The sequence below is a fragment of the Anguilla anguilla genome, chromosome 7, assembly GCF_013347855.1.
Source record: "Anguilla anguilla isolate fAngAng1 chromosome 7, fAngAng1.pri, whole genome shotgun sequence".
Classification (NCBI taxonomy): domain Eukaryota; kingdom Metazoa; phylum Chordata; class Actinopteri; order Anguilliformes; family Anguillidae; genus Anguilla; species Anguilla anguilla.
The window spans coordinates 38,870,445-38,894,844 of NC_049207.1; the positions used below are offsets into that span (position 1 = coordinate 38,870,445).

General features: G+C 39.6%; 2 protein-coding genes and 1 non-coding gene across 7 annotated transcripts in view; 2 read left to right on the forward strand and 1 right to left on the reverse strand.

Annotated features, from left to right (window-relative positions):
* LOC118231459 (rab11 family-interacting protein 1-like) overlaps positions 1-7,174 on the reverse strand; it is a 30,734-nt gene extending 23,560 nt beyond the window's left edge. Inside the window, exon 1 of the mRNA XM_035425266.1 lies at positions 6,337-7,174. Coding sequence (XP_035281157.1) covers positions 6,337-6,713 — 377 coding nt within the window. The 5' untranslated portion in view covers positions 6,714-7,174. The remainder of the gene's footprint in view (positions 1-6,336) is intronic.
* Positions 7,175-11,435: 4,261 nt separating this feature from the next.
* Positions 11,436-23,047, forward strand: LOC118231460 (protein NLRC3-like). 5 transcript variants are annotated; one of them, XM_035425267.1, is made up of 16 exons: positions 11,436-11,537; positions 12,350-12,529; positions 13,188-13,256; positions 13,343-13,453; positions 13,540-13,650; positions 13,737-13,847; positions 13,934-14,044; positions 15,463-15,538; positions 15,798-15,843; positions 16,098-17,889; positions 19,546-19,893; positions 20,072-20,245; positions 20,491-20,664; positions 20,883-21,056; positions 21,209-21,255; positions 21,554-23,047. In XM_035425267.1, the coding sequence occupies exons 2-16, from the start codon at positions 12,432-12,434 to the stop codon at positions 22,084-22,086; spliced, it is 3,975 nt and encodes a 1,324-aa protein (XP_035281158.1). In that variant the 5' UTR covers positions 11,436-11,537; positions 12,350-12,431; the 3' UTR covers positions 22,087-23,047. The 5 variants fall into 5 exon arrangements, with proteins under 5 accessions (XP_035281158.1, XP_035281161.1, XP_035281160.1 ...); XM_035425270.1 differs by lacking the exon at positions 19,546-19,893; XM_035425269.1 differs by lacking the exon at positions 13,934-14,044.
* Positions 23,048-24,188: 1,141 nt separating this feature from the next.
* trnai-aau lies at positions 24,189-24,262 on the forward strand. Its single transcript has one exon. It is a non-coding gene; the product is annotated as a tRNA-Ile (tRNA).
* Positions 24,263-24,400: the final 138 nt, after the last annotated feature.

Consider the following 24,400-nt stretch of genomic DNA (forward strand, 5'->3'; position numbering starts at 1 on the left):
CGCAAAGGCCAAGCAACCAGAAACAGCAGGCGATTCAACAGCCCAATCAGCATGCTGTGAGTGGTATTTCTTTTTTTTTAAATAGGTTATAAGATAGGTCATAAGCAATGATCCTCCCTGCAATTAGCAGCTGTTTAAGTGTATTGATCTGAGACTGGATGCCAAGGTCAAACAGCCAATATCACACAACCAATCTCACATGTTTCCATGTAGCATAATCTGCATCTCCCCCAGAGATACAACACCATACAAGACATTATAGCTCAGTGCAAACAAACTTGAAAAATAGTTTCTGGTTGACTAGGATTGTTAATCAATTGAGGAATTATTTTGACGTAGTGTGGCAGTATTTTTACATTTACAAGTATTTTCTCATTAGCTCTAATTAAATCCCAATTTAATTTCTCCCTTTGTCACCTTGAACACAATGTGCAATTATGGAACCATTGTAGGAACAGATTATCCTTAGTTATAAAGATTAGTGCTGTGCAGATGTGCATGATTGAAATGAGCAAGTACTAGAATAGGGTCATCTAGTCGAATATGTAAAGCACATACGTTTTGTTTATATTTTGTTTATTTGATTCGGCAGTCACTGCGTCATTAACAACGCGCAGCAGGGTAGTCCCTCCCCCCACCAGAAAGTTTTAAAGACCATCCGACAGGAACTAGATTGCGGCGGCCAAATTTAAACAAACCAATCAACCAAACGAACTTGAGGAGGCAATTGTGTTTGTTAGCCAATATTGTCCAATTTGGGAAAAAGTGGCACTTGAGACCTACAGTCGGGTTTAGGGGGAGCTCCCCAACTAGTTTGTTAAAATCTTTTTTTTCTGTGTTTTGATACTGTCTTTTTCAGGGAATCCCTGGGAAACACCTGCCAACTTTCTTCTCCATCAGTGGGTTGCCTTGCCCTTGTGTGCATTTATTTTCACTTGTTGGTTATTTGTGTACATTTTAATTTCACCAAAACTAATAAACAGAAAGGAGACACAAGGTATAACAGCGCTGGGCTGGAGGCCTGGAGGCAGTGCTGGTCAAGCTCCATGTGGACATCTTCCTCTCAACTGGTAAGAGGGGGGGACTACCTAGGTAGATGTGCCACAATATGTTTCTGCTCTCCTTTGTTTCGTTTATACACACACCTTTACACCACACAACATACTCTAGGTTAGCGTGCAAATCTTAGGCCATAAGAGCCTGGTTTTAGCCATAGGTCTAGCTTTCATGTTATAGCCTAGCTAGGCAGCTAGGTAGCTGGCCAGGTTTACTCGGCTCCTGTAGATTTGTAGCTCGTAACACAAGCTCTATTCAGCAGGTGCGGTGGGGTATTTCACTCACACTACAACTTGCCACTTTTCCCAGTATACCACTGACTAAACACAGGTAAGCCAAAAATATTAGTTTTAGATAATATCCCTCAAGAGTAGGCAGGGTGGTGCAGGTTTACTTCCTGGGTATATCCCAATTTTATCCAAAACTGGTTGGAGATACAGGAAGCACAATCCACAACTGTGAAAACACCCAAACGGCATGCATTGTTGTTATAGCCCTTGCACAGTTCTCTTCAATCACTACTATGTCATATTTTATTTCATATCAGAATTTAGTCCCTGGAAACAACAGGTACTGCGTGTAGGCTATATGCCAGAGATAGGTCTGTTTGTCTGTCTGAAGCAAAAGTGTCTTTTACTGAATGCATCCGCCTAATCGTTTTAATGACACCATAAACATGACATTGTGACTGACTAAAAAGGCATATAGTAAAATTATCAAATAAAACACAGTCCTGTCTGGCAGCTTCATCCATCAACATCTACAGGAATTTATAATTCATCTTTTTTCCCCTTATTACTAATATTAAGCTGCATCCCTCTGTTACAATGGATATTAAATACAATGACAAGAGACAGTGAACAAAGTTCCATTATGAATTTTCCACCAATAAAAGCCCCATGGTGGTACTGACTCTCTTTTCTATCCTATTTTGGAGATGCAAATTCACAAATTGATTTTTGATTGACAGTGCACAAAGGGACTCGCACCACAAGAGTTTACTTAGCTGGCTAGCAGATGATGAAAAACTACATGCAAATGACTATGACATCAATTACAGTGAAACCTACCAAATCATCAGTAGGATGTGACCAATACTAGTTAATTCCAGTGAAGGAATTGGTTAACTAAGTTAGCTAGTTATTCCATCTGAGCAACAATGTGTTCCTCCCTGCACAGTTAGCCTGTACTTTTTAAATTGTACCTCATAGCCACAAAACACAAAAAAATGGGGATGGAGCAACTCATGTGTACACAAAAGCACTTTGGGAGTAGTATACGGTGTACGGGTTGCTTTTTTCATGTTTGACAAGTGACACATGTCCCAGTTCCTGCTGCTGTCCAGGTTTAATCATGCCACTGGATAAAGGGATTAGCCTAACAGTAGACTGAACAGTAGACACTCTAGTTAGCTCTTTAAATGGAACTAAGGTTCATTTCAAATTCATGACTTTGCCAATGTATCCCCAAATGTGATCCTATGAAGTGGCATTCATTTCAGACTTAAGGGCTCTGTTAATTAAGTCCCACAGTACATCACTTCAAGAGACAAAAAAATGAGCCAATGACAGAGCCACACATATTTTTTTTTTTTAAATACTAATTTGCATTTGTGTGGTTTAATAAAGGATATTCTAATGACTACCCTGCAGGCTCACTTTAGGGGAACATTCCAGGTTATAAATGAAAAAACATGAATATTAAACAGTCCGGATACTGGAACGCTTCTCTTTAGCTGCAATGAGGGGAAGGCAGCTGATTGTTAATATATTCACAGATGGGCTGAAAATATGCATGAGTCCGTTTCTGTAGGCACACATTATAACGTAGGCCATTTCTTTCAACAAAAATCCCGACCAAACGATCACAAAGTTGCTTTGGCAAAAGACCAAATTGTAAATGAAGGTGAGGCAAGGAAATATTGGAAAGGAAGGTTCCACAACCCGTTGAAAATTTAGAACTGCCTCAGGATTATTTTTATACTGCTAATCTTTAAAACATAATATTTATTATCTCCTTTTTTGCCAAACGCCTTTACCCAGGGTGAATTACAGAGCAGTTAGCTGCATCACATTGTCATATCATCACATCCAGAAATGTAGAGTAAATGGCAATGAAATTGAGCATCAAAATAAACACATATTCAAGGGGAGACCAGGTAATTAAACTGCACCAGTTGAAAAGCTATAGAAAGTCCTTGCAATCTTAGGGACTTTGTATGTCAGCCAAGCAAAACTAGATCTATTTATGCTATACTAATGTTGATGCCCTTATAACAAGTACACTGCACAACCAATGTATCCCATCACCCAGGCCTACTATTAGGCTAAGCCTCAGTCTGCACATTCCAGCAGTTACCTTAATATACCCCCCTACCTCCAAAGCTTCAAAGCATTTACTGGCCCAAAGAAAGGACAGTGGCTTGTTATTCTAAATCAGCCACGCTGCATCAATTCTGGGTCACATGAACGACTACAGTGCAACTCCAGCTTTAAGAGGAATCAGACTCAATCATCACACATTTGCACAGACTGCAAACAAGGAGGGCAGTGAATACAAGGAACAGGGCTGTCTGCTCCAGTTCATAATGCCCCTGGGAAGCACTAGTCTTAGTCAGATGTATTTGTCCTTAGCGACCACAACAGTACCACAACGCACTTTGACTAGCGGATCATGGACGCTGACAATTCTGGGCAATAGACAATTACAAAGTGTTGTAAAGCACTATAATGGCTGCTTCCTGACTCTTCTAGAAAGCACTGCTGATTTTAATTTCTCCCCTCTAAACAGAACCGACTTAAAACTCGGTATTCCAGGTGAGTTGAATCTCCATCTATCGCTAACTAGGCTATCTATCAGGTAAAAAATAAAACCAGTAGCTAACACTACTGGCCTCGAGGGCCAGATATGAGTATCCCCGCCCTAAAGGAAACAGAGCCCTTCCACGACAAATGGACATGAACAAAAAAAATCTGAGGATGATCCACTGCTGCAAAACTGAATGTGCGATATCTAACCTGAAAATGGGAAAAGGGGAAAATGCTACAGCCAGCAAGACAATTTTGAATGCTGAGAGAAGCCTGTAATATATTAAACCCTTTCCTTTAACAACCATCCCTTTCACAATTATCCCTTTAAGAAATGTTTTTAAATTGAGAAGTGGAACTTGAGGAAAAATGAATGAAGCTGTAAACGTGTCTGAAATAGACCATCATCTATTGCCTTAACATAGCCTAGGCTATATGGATGCACCACCGACAGTCACAGACTGTAAATGTCATCGCTTCACTTACCAAAACACAGACATATACACACAGATCTTGCACATTACGACCATCCATTTCCCAGAAAATCATGGACACACACCATAAAAACCACAGTAGCTTGCACAATGAAATGCCTGTGGTCCCTGTGGAGAGCTTGCACCAGTGAGGTAAGCCAAGATGAAGGACAGTATCTGGGCTAAACATATGATGCATCACGAGTGGGTGCTTTTTACCACTTTTTCCCTGAGGGTGAAGCAATGACAGAACTCCACAAAGCAATTTTTTGACAAACGCTCAATTCACACAGGACTGCAAACAGTTTCAATCCTGTCATCAGGGGTGTGGCTAAAAGGGTGGCATGGTGTGGCACTGCCCCTCCCTACATATCTCCCATGGCAATAATGGTTTTATAAGGCTTTGCTTAGCACATCTAATAAATGGGTTGTCCTATCTACACATAGCAGTTATTTAATACAATGCATAGCAAGCCTATTTGCAACACCTCCCCCTCCATTGATTAAAAATCTAGAATCGCCACTGCCCGTCATCCACCGATGCACCTGCACCCACTCAAGCAGCTCTGGGTATGTCCTGCCCAACAACAACCCACCGTATCAACCTCTAATCTTAAAACAAACCATTTTAGGTATAAGGGCAGCAACTGATCCATGGTCAGAGTCCTAAGGGGCAAAATTTTCCCAAACAAAAAAAGCAGTCAACCTATTACAGGTGTGGACTACCTGCAAAAACACAAACCAGTTTTTAAATACCCCATTTAAATACAGAAATCGTATAATAGCTGCACTTAACTATCACTTTACAAACCTAGTCCGGGCACAATGTACTCAGCCAGACAAGTGCACTGGCTGATCTGCTTAGTGCATGATACACCCCATATGCGGCTGGCCTGGATGGGTGAACAAAAACTGTGTGTACCAGTACCCGTGCAGATGACCGACAAGCGTGCTGATCTTATTCACATCCAGGCACAGCTAATCATCTGCCTGTTTGTTGCTGGGGGACAATTTTACTTGAAAGGATAAGGAATTGAAATCTGGGTATGGGAAAGCTATTAGCTCGTGCCCTGGGATGGTATGTCTTCACAGTTAATCATATAGGGTGTGCTGCTCGTTGCAAGTGATACAAAAGTGACGTTGGTACAGATGCTGAGATGGAAAACTAAGTCGGCCCAAGATATTTCAGTCCTCGTTCACAACCGTGATGACAAATATAGATAAAATCACAGCTAATCCATCTTGGAAATTATCCTTCTCATCAACACCGCAATTTTGCTTCAGGTAAAATATTTTCATGAAGACCAGATGTCGCTTCAGTCGCCTCTTTCCATAACGTGTAAAATAGATTTCAAAACTAGATTTAGAAAACACGTATCATAAATCATTGCCCGTATCAATCGAGTTTAACCGTTCCGTAACGTCAGTATCTTCAACTGCACAAATCAAGACTGTGCTTCAGTTATCACATTACAACGAACAAATGAACCACTTTAATACACGGAATAGAGGCCCTCTTAGTTTCTGCCCTGTAATAACGGCATTAACTATAGACAACGTCAGAAAGTCAGTTCGTCAATTAGATTGCCCCACGAATCGCAAAATACCTTTTCTCTAAAGAATAACAATGGCGAGGATTCGCCAGTGGCTTGCGGTTGTTGGTTTAATTAGACTGCGGGTTTGTAGGACAAATGGGAACATATTGGCATTAAATCTCTAAATGTTATATTAGGTAACGTTACATTGCTAGTCAAATAGAATATGCGCGTGTAGGCTACATACAAATCTAGTAACGATATAGTATGCTCTCCAATCTATATGATTACTGGCCGAGTAACGGTAACAATTCATCCTCCATGTGCTACGGAATGAGGTTTAGCCCAGGTTTAGTTACAGACCAGCTAGCTAGCATAATCACAGGCACACGTGATATGGAGAGGGTTCATAAGATATACTACCAAAGCATACATAAATCGGCAGAACAAAGAAGAACAACCCACTCGTTTCTCAGACATATCCTGTCTTGGAAGACTTTATCCAAGGGCAAGACGACATGTCCAAGAAATACATCAGGTCCGATCAAGGCTCGATGATTCACAGTAAGGGCCAGGTCGCTACTCCCGGCAGGATAGGCGCTCCGTCCCCCTGCTTCCAGTACTCCGGGTAACAGCTCGAAAGCGCATTCTTCCGACCACTCCGGAGCAGTAGTCTTTTCCACCACAGCCGTGGTAAATTTGTCTTTCCCCACTTGAATAACGGTGTAAACGTCGCTGGTTCCATGCTTGCCCTTCGCCCGCAGTCCCCTGCCCCGCAAAACGGTTACCTGGACGTGCGTGGGCACCCATCTCTGGTCATCTTCTATATTTATAAAAGACATAGCTGGTTATCAAGTCAGAAATATCAGGGGGCGCCGGAATGACACGGTAATAGCAGAAGTGGCACCAGCCGCGTCCCCCGATGGAGCAGCCTAGCTGTCAGAATCCTTCCAGTTTACAGTTGCGCATTATACGATCCACACCTCCCGAAAGTCTCTCTGTGTCCCGTCGCCCCCGCCCTACTGCGTCTGAAAGCTTGTTGTTCTCGCTTGCCACTGCCGCTACCGTCCGCTTGGACTCCTCTGCAGAGGCACTCCAAAAATCCACTGAATGGCTATACAGCCCAAAGCGTTCGCCGACGTCACTTTCAGAGGAAGTAACCACAGGCCTGACTTTCACTAACACAAACTTCGCCGCTACCCTTAATACGTGTTTCATTTCTCCTTTTGCCCATTTTGACGGAGGGTTATCGGGCAGACTGACAGACTTCCACAAAGACACCCGCAGCGGCAGAAGTACTGCAGAAATGTAGGCTATGCAACTCAGAGATGCTCGTTGCAGATGCAGTGCGAGCTTCGTTTAAGTCGTCAAGGGCTAACAGGAAAAATATGCTGTTTTCATGTTTTTTTAATTATTTTTTATTAACTTGCATCAGTGAAATTTTCTGCTCGTCATACTTTCTTGCTAGATTATCCTGCACATGACGACGACAAAGCCCAATATCAGATGTTGTGGCAGAAGTGGAGGTGAACTAGAATCAAAGCCAGCGGCACAATTAATTTAAAAGCTATTATTATTATTATTATTATTATTATTATTATTATTATTATTATTATTATTATTTTGTCAACTCTTCTTTCTTTTGCCAAAACAACAGACAGATATTCTCGAAACGCTCCCACGTCATCCTCCCCTGGCTTCCCATTATTAATCAATAGAATTCTCAACTTAGTTGTTTCTATTCATTTCTATTAAATGACCAAACGTTGGTTTCTAATTTACATTTTTTATTTGCATTCAGTGCAATAAATTTTGTATAAACAAATAAAAGCTGAAAACAAAATTTTAAAAATGTTTAAAGGCAAGTGTCCTTGTTTGAAGACTGTCATCATTGCTATTATTGGTTATATTCCTTTAGGGGATATTTTTCTTTATGGGTAACGAATCATGAAGGACTTGTTGTCACAGTTCCTGTCTCTGACCGTCAGAGGTCGCCAATCCCCAGCCCCAGTTGTTCTCTGTTTTGCATGTTTGGTCTCTGTTCCTTATTATTGGTGTTTCTTGCTTTGTGTTAGCACTTGTGTCTTGTTCAGTTATTTAGTCTGACATTTTCTTCTGCGAGAGTTGTGTCATTATTGTATTATTGGTTTTGTTATTGATTGCACTTGCGTTTTATTTGTTTATCATTTATACACTTAAGTCTCTAGTTCTCTGTTGACGCCAGTGTTATGTTTGGTTCAGGCTGATTGGGTTTCCTGGTGCATTGTTATTCCTAAATTTCGCTCTGTTCATTATTTTTGTTAGTTTCAGCACTGTTTCCCCAGTAAATTATTTTTGTTGTTTTACCTACCTTTACTTCTACCTCTGCAGCATTAATTACCCAGAAGGCCCTATGATGAGCCTGACAATGCCTCCAGAAAATTCTGTGTTAAATATGATATGGATGGGGGCCTTTTATGAAAAATAAAAAATGTTTTTGGGAGACAATTATTACATGCAGTCATGCAGAATCAATGACACAAATGACTGAATTATAATAATAATGATTGTAATTATTGTTGTTATTATTATATTTTGAAAAATTATTTTGATACAATTATTATAATAATATTATACTAATAGCATTTACAGGAGCTGTTTTGAATGACATAGCGGCTTCATTATAGGATTTACATAATTATAAGTTTTGCTTGGCCTAAAGATGGAACCAAAACTTTTAACAGACTTTTTGGTGAAATACCTCTTTTGGTATTTGTATGTTTTAATACTAAAATTATGGGATGCTAAAATCATCATGGTCATTAAATTCTATACATACTGTTTTTTTTATTTTTATCATATAAAATTATGAAATCAAACTGTTTTCTGAGAATATATTCCTGAAGAACACCTTCCTAGGTATTCATGCCATGCAATCCACGCTTTTTTACTGTAGGAATTTTGGAATTATGGGATGGCAATTAAATACATGTCACTTTAAACAATTCAATAATGTAATGAAATCAAACTGTTTTCTGCAAAGTCCAATATTTCCTTGAAGAAGACCTTCTTAGGTATACCTGCAATAGATTCAGTGCATTTTTACTGTCGGAATCTGGAATTATGGGATGGTGAAATCATTCAAAATGGTCATTAAATTCTATACATACCATTAAAAAAAAATAATAGAAAAGAATGAAGTCAAACTGTTTTCTGCAAACACCAATATGTTTTGAAGAAGACCTTCCTAGGTATTCATGCAGTGGATTCTGTGTATTTTTATTGTAGGAATTGTGAATTATGGGATAGCAAATTCCCCCAAAATGGCCATTCAATGGCCATACATGATGCTTCTTAAAAAATATATGAAATAATTAAATCAAACTGTTTTAAGCAAACCCTTATACATTCTTGAAGCCCACATTCCAAAATATTCATGCAATGGATTCTGGGCCTTTTTACAGTGGGAATTTGGAATTCTGAGATGGTTGAGTCCTCAAAAATGGCCATTCAATTAAATACATGCCACTATTAAAAATTCAATAAAATAATTTAATCTGACTGTTTTCCGCAAACTCTAATGCACTCTTGCAGACCACTAACAATTTGACTTAATTTGTTTATGGAATTTTTAATAAACATAATTTACTATTTGAATTGATTATTTTATGGAATTAAAAAAAATTATGGAACTAAAAAAACGGCATGCATTTAATTTATTTGCCATTTTGGGGTATTGAATATGGAATTCTGAAGCATTTATTAATTAATTTATTGATTGATTCATTCATTTATTGGGGTATTGAAAGCGCAAGTAGTAACTTCGCCAGTGGTAGATTTGGGTCACAATCGGGTTCCCGTAAAGAGTAATGTAGAACGCACAGGAAAGTTTTAACCCTTTATCTGTCACTCATTGAAATAGGTGATGAAAAAATTAATTAACCATAAATACCTATTACTAGAGCACCAAATAACAATATCTAACAGTTTTCTTTCATAACTTGACCCCTTTTTTAGTAATTATAGACCTTGGTTGAGATGTCAGTTTATGGTAAAAGCTGCTATTCACAAATTGCTATATTTCTGAACATTTCTTCCTGGAACATAATCATTTTAATCTCTCTTTAAAACCTGAAAACAGTTTATTGCTTTTTTTACACTCCATCAACATGTTTTTGGTCTGTAAATGTCCTATCAATTACAATGGCTAGGTCCACAAATATGTATATATTGACATTTTAAATATGTATGTAAAAAAAACATTCATTCCAGGTATCATTGATTTCATTTTGATTACATATTTCATATCGAACATATCATTAACTACGATTTGGAACATCTGTGTATGTATATGTATATTTCCATTGTGTGGAATTTCTGGTTTATAATCAGGCACCGTTTCATACATCGCCATTTTATTTTAAGTATAAACTCATGAACAAAACTTAAAAAACTTTAAACTTTAAAAAACACCCATTGCATGTATCTGAGTTCATGCTCAGTCCTGAACATATTTTTTCAAATGATCAGATTTGGAATCTCTTATTCACCTCATTTTCAGCTTTCATTTGAGATGATGCGTGACAAAGCACTGCTGTGTGCTGTTTAGACATAGGAAGACGCCACACTCTGCACACTTCTATCGTGACACCCCCTTTGGGCAGAGTTTGCATCGCCCTCGCTGTGGGCCACAGGCTGGGCGTGTATCAGGCTCACTAAGCTCAGGGATTGGTAGCTCTTCAACTGTGTCACCTGTGTGCCTTGGCACATAGTCAGGATCATCCAAGTCCTCATCACTGTCCTCTATGTCTGACTCCTCTGGATCAAGGGGGACCACAGCTTTGCTACCCTTTCCTCTGCCATAGAAAAATTTGGTGTCCATCACTAAGAATGAAACAATACACTGCACTACATGTTTTCCCATAACATATATGTGCATGCACATTCGTCGTGGCATTGTTTTGACAGCCTTATGCAACGTCAAAACATTTATTTCCGTCCAGAATTGCATTATCTTATATTCACAATAGGAGAGTCGAACCACTCCGTAAGGTCTTCTCCAGCACATCTCGAAGACTTTCAACGGGGTTAAGGTCAGGACTCTGTGGTGGCCAATTCATGTGTGAAAATGATTCCTCATGCTCCCAGAACAACTCTTTCACAATTTGAGCCCGATGAATCATGGCATTGTCTTCCTTGATTATGCCCGTGCCGTCAGGGAAGAAAAATCCATTGATGGGATAACCTGGTCATTCAGTACATTCAGGTACTCAGCTGACTTAATTTTATTGCCACATAACGTTGCTCAGCCTAGACCTGACCAACTGAAGCAACCCCAGATCATAAAACTGCCTCCAGAGGCTTGTACAGTGGGCACTGTCCAAAAAAATCCAAACGGCGACTTTTTTTTTTGGCCAGGCAGTATATAATGTAATAGGATAATATTGTGTTTTAGTAATATAATATAATTTCATTGTATTTGTTCACTTTTCCCACTCAAACATCTTCCTACCACACTAACTACTATGTTAACATCTGCCCTGCCTCATAGTCATTTCTACCCAAATCACGTGACCGCAAGGGGTGCAACTCGTGTGAAGAAAGTGAAAGCGAAACCATTGGGCTATAAACGATCAAAGGACACAACGGCAGGGGAAACATAAAAAAAAAGAATAAGAATAAAAGAGGTAAGTGGGTCCCATGCGCTCTTTAATGGGGTGTAGAGTATCTGCATTTTGGAATGCTTATAAATCTAAAAAATATTGCCCTATCCAAAAGACGCTTTAAACGTCAGGAAAACATCGTCTACATTATGAAACAGCGATTGTCTCATCAAGTTTTCTGCGTACACATTTCTGTTTGAAACGAAGCAGCACAGGTGAAAATAAGTTGGTCTATTTTGACATATTATGATATGTCATTTAATAAAATGTCAGAAACAATGTTCAGAAACGACTCTATATTGTTAATTTAGATGTTTTTATGCCGTCAGCCAGGGGCGCCCGCAGTGGCGCATTTTCGGCAAACGTAGAGGAACCATCTAGGCCTAATAACGTAAACAGAAGTGAAAGATAGACAATATTTGCGGTAAATTTTGATACCAATGCTTTTAACGACTTAGATTTTTTACTTTTAAAGGGTTATTGGCAGTGCTTTGTCTGCTTCAGTGACTTGGCATTTCTGTACGTTGCTTTTGATGTTTCACTTTCCCTGTAGCTACGTCTCCACCACCTATGATTAGGGAAAGTGATTATTTTGCAGCAACAGCAACTAGAAAACCTATTAAACCAAAACAACTTTAGTACACCCCGCCACATATCCACATTCTAAGTGTCATTCTGTCAATGTAATTGTTAGTGATGCATTTGAATATGGCTGGTGTATATGAAAGAACTCTTATGACAGTATAATTTTCATTTTAACCTTATCAAGATGCTTAGATGGCTTGATAATGTGTACTTAAAACTATGTGTGTGTTTCTGTCTGTCTGTCCATACAGGCCTACTGATTTGTGTCATGCAGTCCATTCTGAACTCCTGGTCTCGTATTCCTGAAATGGCCACACTGACTCAGCAGTGAGGATGTCTCAGAAGCGAAAGGATAGGTCTGCTGACTTCGAATCGAGTCTCTCTGAGATGTCTGAGACCAGCTCTGGAATGCTCAGTTCTAAAAGGAAAAAGTATGATAGTTTTATTAAATTAGGTTGTATCAACAACTCCCTGCTGTGCCCAAAAAGCACCTGTGAAGACCTGTGTATGTGTGTGGGTTCCTCTACGAACCACTCGATCATTACCCATCTTCCAACGTGGTCTGAAGACGCATCTCTTTAGACTGCACCTGGACTAACTATCACTACTCTGCAGGGCACTCCAAATCTAGGATCGCTCTTATCACTTGTATGCTTCTATCTTGTTCCTCTAGCACTTTCATGTTACCGTTGAATCTCCATCCAGCACTTATATTGCACTTGTATCATTATCTTGATGTTGTAGCTCATCATCATGCCTCCTAGTTTGACTTACCATAATTTTCTGACCTAGCCTATGCTTACTATGTGAACTGGACTGTGTGAATGTGTTCGTGTCTATGGATAACTGTTACATAATGAGTATGGTACCTTGTCCGACCTGTGTTTTGTAGTTGTTCCAATGACCTTCAGTATGCACTTATTGTACATCACAGTATGCACTTAATGTAATGTAACGTGTTTGTGTGTGCATGTGCATCAATTCATGCTAGTTATGTCTGCATAAGTAATATCTGCATTAGTTATTTGTGTATTATGTATGACTAAGATGCATTTTTCTATAATCATTTGTAATGTGATTGTGTCACAGGTCGATGAAAAGTACTGACTCAATGTCTCATCCGGTCAACTTTGGGGGAGACTTTTCAGGTGATAAAAGGTAATATAGGAGGGCTGTAGATCCTGGCTAGTTAGCATATTATTGAAGATAAGAGGTCATGGTCATTAAATGTGTTCTGTTCACAGGATCCAGTTGGAGAGAGCAGTGTCACCTGTACCCAGCCATCTATCGATGAAAAGTACTGACTCAATGTTTCATCCAGTCAACTTTGGGGGAGACTCATCAGGTGATAAAAGGTAATGTAGGAGGGCTGTAGATCCTGGGTAGTTAGCATATTATTGAAGGTAATAGGTCATGGTCATTAAATGTGTTCTGTTCACAGGATCCAGTTGGAGAGAGCAGTGTCACCTGTACCCAGCCATCTATCGATGAAAAGTACTGACTCAATGTTTCATCCAGTCAACTTTGAGGGAGACTTTTCAGGTGATAAAAGGTAATGTAGGAGGGCTGTAGATCCTGGGTAGTTAGCATATCATTGAAGGTAAGAGGTCATGGTCATTAAATGTGTTCTGTTCACAGGATCCAGTTGGAGAGAGCAGTGTCACCTGTACCCAGCCATCTATCGATGAAAAGTACTGACTCAATGTTTCATCCAGTCAACTTTGGGGGAGACTCATCAGGTGATAAAAGGTAATGTAGGAGGGCTGTAGATCCTGGGTAGTTAGCATATTATTGAAGGTAAGAGGTCATGGTCATTAAATGTGTTCTGTTCACAGGATCCAGTTGGAGAGAGCAGTGTCACCTGTACCCAGCCATCTATCGATGAAAAGTACTGACTCAATGTTTCATCCAGTCAACTTTGAGGGAGACTTTTCAGGTGATAAAAGGTAATGTAGAAGGGCTGTAGATCCTGGGAAGTTAGCATATTATTGAGGGCAAGAGGCCTTGCAAGGATTTTGCAGAAGGGCTTAAAAAGAATTTGTGAACAATTTTGCAAGTTCTATACTTAATACTATACTTTGAGTATATACTTACGTTAATACTCAAAATCAGCTCTACTGTACAGCATCTAACTGAAAGTCATTAGAAAGGTTTCGTTTACAATTTCAAGAGCTTTAATTCTTAGAAGCAATCACTGAGATGAGATTTGAAGATACAAAACTCTCAAGAGATAGTGGTTCAAAACCTTTGGGGTCTGTTACCTGCTGCTCCATGCATATTCTGGGGGAACTGGAGACAGGATATGACCAGTGGCTCAGAAATCCAAGCTAGACACGACAGATAGATTGATATAAGGAATATTTGGTTTTCACCAAATTAAGTTAAATTAATGTAAAGGTGTCACTGGATAAGGAACTAGAGAAAGATGTAAAAATGGATGTTGAAAGGGAGGTAACAAATGTATCTGACCAGGAAATAGGGTCACATGTCCCATCAATGGTTGGAATATGGATAATTTATATGGTATTTCCAGTGCTATTATTATATTATGCTTACAGACAGTAACACATTAAATTCATTTAAAATGTTCATTCATTATGTGTTGATTGAGCATAGATTAAAAACAGTTGTAATTTGGGGAGGTATGGTTAATGGTTTCTTAAAGTTACAGTACTTTAGTTTGAAAACCTATAGGAGAGACGTATAGCTGGACAAGCTGCTCTGCTAATATATTATATATTCTGCTCTGCTAATGTTACTGTAACTGTATATTCTGCTCTCCTAATGTAACTGTAAAACTGTAAATGCATATTAATTTTGCCAGACATAGCAACGACAAGGCTCATTTTCAGTTGAGAAACTGGTATAATATTAAATCACATACTCAGTTGTACATATGTATGACAAAGTGCATATGGTCAACTGTTTTATTTATTTAATAATTGTTAATTTGATTTAAAATGAAATATCCCAGAGTCTCTGATTTTGTACTGTATCACGGAGCCTCTGGAAAAGTAACACTTAGTTGAAAGTTCTCCCTGAACCTCCCCAGGAAGAGATTAAGCATTCTGAAGGCACTGTGTAAATTCAGCACAACCTCTGCCCATTTGCTTTTTTCTGTTTTGAATTTCCCAGCATCTATTTGTATTGCCAGTTTTATCACTTCGGCATGAAGTCAGGGTCATCAGCAAATCAAATCTTCTACAACGGCCTCAAAAATGCAAAAAAAAAAAAAAATCACAAAAGTGGGATTAATTCTGAGCAACCCAGTTTCAAGTCTAAATCCTGACAGAGCAGAATGTACTACAGCACCCTTATCATCATGGGCGCTGTGTGGTGTTATTTTTAAATGTTCCCTTCTCAGGGCACAATGGTCAACAGGGTTCTGCTCTCAGGTAGAGATGAGAGACCGATCCAATGGTTCAACCATCGCTAAAAAGGTATGATATGACTTAACAAAATCTTATCCAGTTTTTCTCAAGATAAATTGAACTGGAAAATCTCGTACATGTATGGCAAATGGACTGCATTAATATAGCACTTTTATCCAAAGCACATCATTACAGTAATGGATCCGCCCCTTCTCCCCTCCACCCCTCCCCCCAGTCCACAATGTACACCTCCCTGCCCTGCCATCTGCCAATCTCCAACCCCATTACATGTTTGTCCCATTTTAATTTCTTCACGTCTGTATTTCAGTCTCAGAAGGATCTTGATGGCTCACTTGAGAAAGACCACCAGAAGAGTACGTTTTCTCCCATTTCAATGTTTCCAGAAGATTTAATTTTTGGAAATTGAAAAATTTAGTATGTTTTAAAGATAATAACAGTTTAATATTTCAAAAGTAAATAATACCCGATGTTAGCATTTGCATAGTATATATTTTGTTAATATTCTGTTATACTTTGACAGATGCAGTTGTAAATTCATATTCTGCTTTACAGACATGCATACCAAAGGTTCTTGACTTATTTTTCAAAATCTTTTATTCCTCCTCAGATGAATCCATATTTAGAGACCAACAGACATTGAGAACTAATCTGAAGAAGAAATTTGAATGCATATTTGAAGGTTTCGAAAGGCAGGGCCGCTCGGCCCTCTTCAATGAGATTTTTACAGAGCTCTACATTACAGAAGGGGGAAGTGGGGACATAAATAATGAACATGAGGTGAGACAAATTGAGGCAATATCCAAGAGACAAATGGCACAGGAAACTGTAATAGACTGCAATGACATCTTTAAACCTCTACCAGGTCAAATAGGGCCAATCAGAATTGTGCTAACCAAGGGGATTGCTGGTATTGGAAAAACCTACTCTGTTCATAAGTTCATTCTTGACTGGGCTGAAGGAAAAGCCAATCCAGATGTGAATTTCATCTTCATTCTTCCTTTTCGAGATCTGAATTTGATGGCGGAGAGAAAATTCAGTCTCATGCAACTCCTCCAGCACTATTTTCCCGAACTGAAAGAAATTGAAAATGTTGCCAATGATGATGTCAAAAAAGTGTTGATCTTTGATGGTCTAGATGAATGTCGACTTCCTCTAGATTTCCAGCACAATGAAATCTGCTCTGATGTAACAGAGTCAACATCAGTAGACATGCTGCTTACAAACCTCATTAAGGGGAATCTGCTTCCCTCTGCTCTCCTCTGGATCACCTCCCGACCAGCAGCAGCCAATCAAATCGCATCTGTGTGCATAGATCGGGTAACAGAGGTACGTGGGTTCAATAACCCACAGAAGGAGGAGTACTTCAGAAAGAGAATCGGAGATCCAAACATGGCACGCAGAGTTATCTCACACATAAAGTCATCCAGGAGTCTCTACATCATGTGTCACATACCAATCTTCTGTTGGATTTCAACTTCTGTTCTGGAGACGCTGCTGAGTGAAGCACACAATGGAGAACTCCCTACAAATCTGACTGAATTGTACACGCACTTCCTGCTCATTCAGACGAATGTGAAGAATCAGAAGTATGATGGCACCAGTCAGACAAACCCAAAGATGATGTTGGAGTCAGATGCAGAAATCATCCTAAAACTAGGACAGTTGGCTTTTAAACAGCTGGAAAAAGGTAATTTGATATTCTATGTAGAAGACTTAAGAGAATGTGGCATTGATGTCCCAAAAGCTTCAGTGTTCTCTGGAGTGTTCACAGAAATCTTTAAAGAGGAGTTTGGGCTGCACCAGGAGAAAGTCTACTGCTTTGTGCATCTTAGTGTCCAGGAGTATATGGCTGCCTTGTTTGTGTTTCATTCATGTGTAACCGAGAAGCGAAACATCCTCGCACCAGAGACGCCACAATCTCAGGATGTCAGCATTCAGTTGTTCGAGTTATACAAGAATGCAGTGGATCAAGCATTGGAGAGTAGAAATGGACACCTGGACCTGTTCCTCCGATTCCTCCTCGGTCTCTCATCGGACACTAATCAGACTCTTTTAGGAGGGTTTCTGAAACAGAAAATTAGCATATCAAAGAACATTGAGGAAACGGTGGCTTACATCAAGAAGAAGATCAGGGCGGAATCCTCAGCAGAGAGGACCATCAATCTGTTCCACTGTCTGAATGAACTGAAAGCCAACTCTCTTGTAGAGGAAATCCAGACATCCCTCAGATCTGGAACACTGTCTGATAAAAGGCTGGATCCACATCAGTGCTCAGCTCTGGCCTTTGTTTTATTGATGTCAGAAGATGTTTTTGATGAGTTTGACTTGAAGACTTACAACACATCAGCAGTAGGTCAGGAGAGACTGATACCAGTCATCAAGTACAGCAGGAAGGCTATGTAAGTATTCTTAGTTTTCATATGATCTGCAAAATTCAGTTTAAAGGTATGGGAAGCAAAATTCTCTATGCATTATTTACATGACAACAATGGTTTTGACAGACTAGAATTTGGGTCTTCACCAAATGGTATGTTAATATTATTTGCCAACCTTATTTGATACACCTAAGCTTCACAATTAAAGGTGGGGATAGACCTTGTTTTCTCATATTATGAAATAGCTGATAATGATATGATGAAAGCTGTGTCAGGTTTTCTTTTCTTCACAACCAGTGTCACATGTCTACTAACCATGATGAGCTGTTCCAAAAAAATCATGGGAAAAGGATTTGAGATCCAGTTGTAGGTATGACCTGGCAGAATAGTTACATCCAGTCAGAGTTCCCTTTTCTTAAATAGATTTTTCTGAATGCTGATTGTTGATATCCAGCATTATACATCCCAAATCACAAAGTCTCTAAGAGGGCAAAAATTTATCACACAGCTTTAATTCTTTAGTCAGTCCATAAATGTGAAGCGATAAATGATGATTCTTTTAGTTATAGGTCCAATCCTCAGGCTTAGCTGTATCATCAGAGAGCTATGACTGATGCTGAGATAGGAACCAAATTGGCCTGGTCCAGACAGGTAGACTGCATCCATTGATCCCAATGACACCCTCGTTGCCCAGAGTGGGCAGGCAAAACAAGGTGGAGGTGGAGGTGGAGGTGTAGGGTGAAAAATGAACAGTGGCTTTAGGGAAAGTCCATCAATGAGGGCACACACTTACAGTAAGCAGCTGTGCTCCTACTGTGCAGGTGTGGGTGATATATTGGTTGCTCAATAGTCATAATTATTCCAAACTGGGGGAAACATGAAAATGTGAAATGCCACTGTTAAAATCGTTGTTTCAGAGGAATATAATTGGTGCCATTTAATTAATTAATCCAACTTGATATCAGAAGTATTCGTCTCTGTGTCTGTGTGGTGCACTCGATCCCTCTTCCCTTAACAGACCAATGTTAATACAACTCTGACAGAGCACATCCGAGTCCAATTAGGACCATATGTCCTCTCTGAGAGTTGATTTAATACTGAACATTTTACTGTGCACTAAAAGTCTCTCATTGAAAATAACAGTTCACTGGGGTTGCAATTGTTCAGGGATTGCAATTGAAATTAAATGAGAACAAGCAACTCAGGGGCCCCTGGATCAAGTCTGTGAGCCCCTGGTATACCTGGTTTATCTATGCTCTGTGTTCAGGATGTGACCATTTTGATTATAGGTGGATCTAACAAGTTATCTCAACTCATTCCTGGGTAAAAACTTCAAGTAACTTGGAATTTTATGTGGACATGAGAGTAGGCCTGAAGCCAGATATTTGTCTGGTGAATTTGAGATTGAAAACTCACCTAAAATGGAAAGGGCCATGGTAAATGTGAATGAGCAACCCTGCATAGTCTTTAATTTTATGGGTGAAGGGAGACAACTGAGTCAGAACCACATGTAAAACTTCACATGCTTCAGACAAGGAGAACATCTGATTTCAGGTCCAGAGACTAGCTCAGACCACTTGCCTTTTTCTGGTCAGCAGTACCACTGTTCATCTCTGAAAACTATCATTAGGTCATTGCTTTGTAACTGACATGTAACCATATGTACCCATTTCCATGCAGACTGGACCGTTGTAGTCTCACAGAGAAATCGTGCCGTTCTGTGGCCTTGGCTCTACAGTCAGTTCCTTCGCATCTACAAGAACTGAACCTCAGCCACAATAACCTGGGAGATTCAGGAATGGAGCTTCTCTATCCTGGTCTGATCAGTCCAAATTGTAAACTACAGAGTCTGAGCCTCTGTAACAGTGATTTTGGAGATACAGGAGTGAAGTTGCTCTGCGAATACCTGAGCAGTAAAAACTGCAAACTACAGAGACTTGACCTCTGCAACAATAACCTGGGAGATTTGCGACTGGAGCCACTATTTTCTGTATTGGCAAGTGAAAACTGTACACTTCAGTCACTGGAGTGAGTATTGCTGTGACATAGAATACCTTTATAAACTGCATTTTGTGTTTATGTCATAACATGTATTGCAATAGACATCTATAGCAGCTGTAATGTCTATAAAAGGCTGATACATACTGTACTTGTGGATTGTCTAGAGGCAGAAGAGTGAAGGACTCGCATCTCTTTCTCTGTACAGGCTGTCAAGCTGTCAACTCACTGAGAGAGACTGTGTTTCTCTGGCACCAGCTCTGTGTTCAAACACATCACACCTGAGAGAGCTGGATTTGAGAAACAACCGTCTAGGAGATTCAGGAATGAGACAACTCTCTGCAGGACTGGGGGACCCCAACTGTAAACTAGAGAAGCTGGTGTAAGTACAGGGTTGGAGTTTATGTGGGCATCTGACCTTACTCCTCTATCTCATCACCTTGCTTCTGTGCCAGCGTTCCTATATGATACTAGTTTGTTAGAGCATAGTTAGACGAAACTTCTTTAGAATTAGTCTTAATGAACATATTGTGTGCATACAAGTTTGCTTTGTGTATATTAAGCAATTTTAAACTTTGTATATGCATTTGTATAGAGAGCTGAGATCCTGTTTTATTCTCTCCACAGTGTGAGTCATTGTGATCTCACGGGGGACTGCTGTGATGTTTTGGCCTTAGTACTGCGTTTGCCCCACTCAGAGCTGAGAGATCTGGAGCTCAGTGACAATGACTTGCAAGATTCAGGAGTGAAAGCACTCTGCACTGGATTGGAAGACCAACAATGTAAACTTCAGAGCCTGAGGTGATGAAAATTCTACTGCTAATGTTTCTAAATGCACTGTTCTGCTAACTCCCCTGCATAATGTGCCATAATGCTATCATATCCCCTTACACGAGAGATGCAGACAGACCATAGCGAGTTGGCAACTTACGTCAGGCAGCTACAGTTACGATGTTCGCTACAAATATTGAAATACACACCACCATCTTCAGAAAACTTTTTTCTCCATCTCTTTTCAGGCTGTCAGGCTGTCGAGTCACAGAGAAAGGCTGTATTGACTTGGCTACAGCCGTGCGTTCAAATCCCTCTCAACTCAGAGTGCTGGATTTAACCTACAATCATCCTGGGGAGTCAGGAGTGAGAGCACTCTCTGCTGGAATGGAGGACCCCAGCTGTGCGCTTGAGACACTGCTGTAAGTGCAGAGTGGGGTAGCGGAGGCAGAAGAGCTTGCTCATTGTCGCAAGGCTCTGAGTTTCCACACAACATCTCAGACGCTGTGTTACTCAGTTACTGTCTATTCTTCTGTGTGGTGCTCAGTCACTGTCTGTTCTGCTATTCTTACAGTACGGACCATGGAGGAGAGAGCAGAAACAAACCAGGACTGAGAAAATGTAAGTCTGTTAGTGCTGAACAGCTTTATTAAATAATCAAGTCTCACTTAGATGGAAATTAGATATAGAGAGAGGAGAAAAAGATATTATATATCAAAAGGAAATAGATTCTTTTTATATAAAAAGGAAATAGATTCCTCAAAACCAGGACCAAGAAGTTCCTCAATTTCTTCTCACCCATTTATTCTCTGCTATGTCTCCTCTCTCCTACATATACTTGAGTCAAACACACACATAATTATACAAATAATAAAAATAATTATTGTAATAACCTGATTAGCCTTCCTCTTGTTTGCAGATGCTTGTCAGCTCACACTGGACCCCAACACAACAAACAGAAATCTGTGTCTCTCTGAGGGTGACAGGACGATGGAACTGGCAACAGAGGAGCAGCCATATCCTGATCACCCAGAGAGATTTGACCCAAGCCCGCAAGTGCTGTGCAGAGAAGGTCTGTCTGGGCGATGTTACTGGGAGGTTGAGTGGAAAGGGAGAGGGGCTGACATTGGAGTGGCATATAAAAGTATTAGCAGGAAAGGACTAGGTAAGGAGTGTGAGCTTGGACAGAATGAAAACTCTTGGATTCTTTATTACAATAAATTCCAATACTCTGCATGCCACAGAGATAAGAACACAAACATACCTGCCTCCCCCTTCCCCTCCCATAGAGTGGGGGTGTATCTTGATTGGTCGGCAGGCACTCTGTCCTTCTACAGCATCTCCTCTGATTCAGTGATCCCCCTGCATGTGTTTTTCACAAAGTTCACTGAACCCCTCTATCCTGGGTTTTATGTTTGGCCTGATTCTTCAGTGTCCCTGTGCCAGCTGTAGTAAGATCAAGTGTACTGGAGGAATAGGCTACCTGTCAGACACACACACACACACACACACACATGCAAACACACACAAATGAAATCATGTGCACACAGGCATGCATATACATTTTCACAACCACAACCTAAGACCCGGCAGTTCATTTTTCTCCCCTGTAGGGTGACAGAGTCTGAGTCTCTAGTGTTAATCTCAAGAACTGTATATTCTCCTATGCTGAAATCTACACTAATAATATACACTAATCTTCAGTAATAATAAGACAACTTATATTTTTGAAATAGTTTCACTACAACTTGCTTTTTGTGATCCATGATCATTAATTTTTTTCAAGTAATTCCTCTTTATGCTAACATGGAAGTGGCACAGGAGGTACATGTGTTGCATGAAAGAGGGGGATTTAAGTGATAAAAATGATCCCCGATTGGGAGTTCCCCGCAGAGTGGTGATAGTTACTTATGCTGTCCTTTATGGTAAATATCAATCTGATTGAATATTTTCTGGAGCTACTAAATTGTTATGTTTAAGATTCAGTTATATTACAAAAACAGAAAAAAATGCACTGAATGATTTTCCCTGTCAATAAAATATTATGCTCTTAGTCATGCTTTTGATTATTTTTTAAATTATATTTTATATCTGTCTTGTTTCTAAATTATTTTTTCCCATTAGGCCAACATATCACTATCCAAAACACCAGACCATTAATGTGTGAAATTGATAATGTTTGTCACATGAGCACATATTTTCTTTGGTAGATATTTACATTTTTGTTTTCCTGTCAGTTTGTCTGAGGCAGAATTGTATTTATTGTAATGGTGGGGGGTGTCGGAGAACCAGAAGCGACTAATAATGGAGAACGAAAAGCTAATGCTACAGGAAGCGTTAGCACCAAGTCTTGAAGGACAAACCTGTCCAGCCACAAAACTGGTTCGAGAAACCAAAAACAAGCCTTTACAAACCAGGGAAAAAAGAAAGGAACCAGTGATACAGAGATGAGGCTCTGATACCAAACCCTGAGACTGGTCTCAAAAAATAAAAAGACAACTGAGTGACAAAATACTCCGCGAAAAAAAAATCCTGAGACGCATCTCAGGATTTTCATGTTCTTCTGTCTTTTTTAGAAAAAAAAGTGTGCCTTTTAAGTGTGCCAATTCATATGTCTACATGATGTGTAATAAAATGTAAAATCATAATCACTTCTGAACCATGGCGTTGTTAATTGATTAATAAATGGAATGCTTAGGGGAAATTAATTGTGCCATTTTTTTAATGACAGCTTGATTGCTACAGATTGTATTGGTAAATTTAAGCAAAGGGCTAAAGTTTATAGCTACAAAATTAGAATATCTTATTTTTAATAAGATGTTCCAGAATTGGGGTATTTGCAGATTACTTTGATATTCTGGAAAAACCTCCATTCCAGATTCCTTTGTATCTCAGAGGTTCTGATGTATTGCTGTTGATATCCCATATGACATCCGCATTCACTTCCATTTACGACTTCTGATTCTGCTCCCACAGAAAGGCCTGCTCTTCCCACAGAACAATGGGCACCATTTTGGTCTTCCACATCCTAACACACGACAGTTAACTTGAAACCTAGTAATACATTTTATGACATTACTTGACCAAATCTGGACATGGACCTGTTTTCACTGTGAATATCTAGTTTGACTACTTAGTAGTGTTTATCCTCCTCTTGTACTTTTGTTCCCATCTAAGTGCCATTTACCACTAATTCATGCTCTTTCTTACCCTTCTCTTCAAGCAGAGGTGCTACTAAGTGCGCTGGCCAATTACACATTTCTGTAGTCTAATAATATGCATCTAGTAGATAATTCTCCAGACAACCAGGAGAGGGAAGCATTGTTCATGAAAAATTACCTGGCTGGGTAAGTTTCCTTTTAGAAACGGGCATAAACTTTAGCCTACTTTTATTTACCATTGGTTTAGAGCTTGATACAATTGTGCTTTCATAAATTCTCCACACAAATACTCATCTGGAAGCCTAATGCATTTAATGTAATAAAAATAGTTCTGTTGGAAAATGTACACTGAAAGTTTTTTTTCATTTGTTGTCATGGTTAGCAGTATGCAGTGGCCGGTTAGCTCAGTTGGTTAGAGCGTGGTGCTAATAACGCCAAGGTCGCGGGTTCGATCCCCGTACGGGCCAACTCTTTTCTGTAGTGCGCTCCCATAAAGCTCAAAAGATTCTTGTCTGGAACTGGACTTAATCAACGTATTCGGTATGTCTCTATGTCGCATTAAAACGCTTATTGGGACAATCTAGAATTTTACGAAAATTGCAATG

What these genes read in the sequence shown, in the direction of transcription:
- LOC118231460 (XM_035425267.1), top strand. Translation starts at nt 12,432, where the DNA reads ATGTCTCAGAAGCGAAAGGATAGGTCTGCTGACTTCGAATCGAGTCTC. An exon ending in GACTCATCAGGTGATAAAAG is followed by an intron (nt 13,454 to 13,539) that starts GTAATGTAGGAG and finishes TTCTGTTCACAG; the next exon opens with GATCCAGTTGGAGAGAGCAG. An exon ending in GACTCATCAGGTGATAAAAG is followed by an intron (nt 13,848 to 13,933) that starts GTAATGTAGGAG and finishes TTCTGTTCACAG; the next exon opens with GATCCAGTTGGAGAGAGCAG.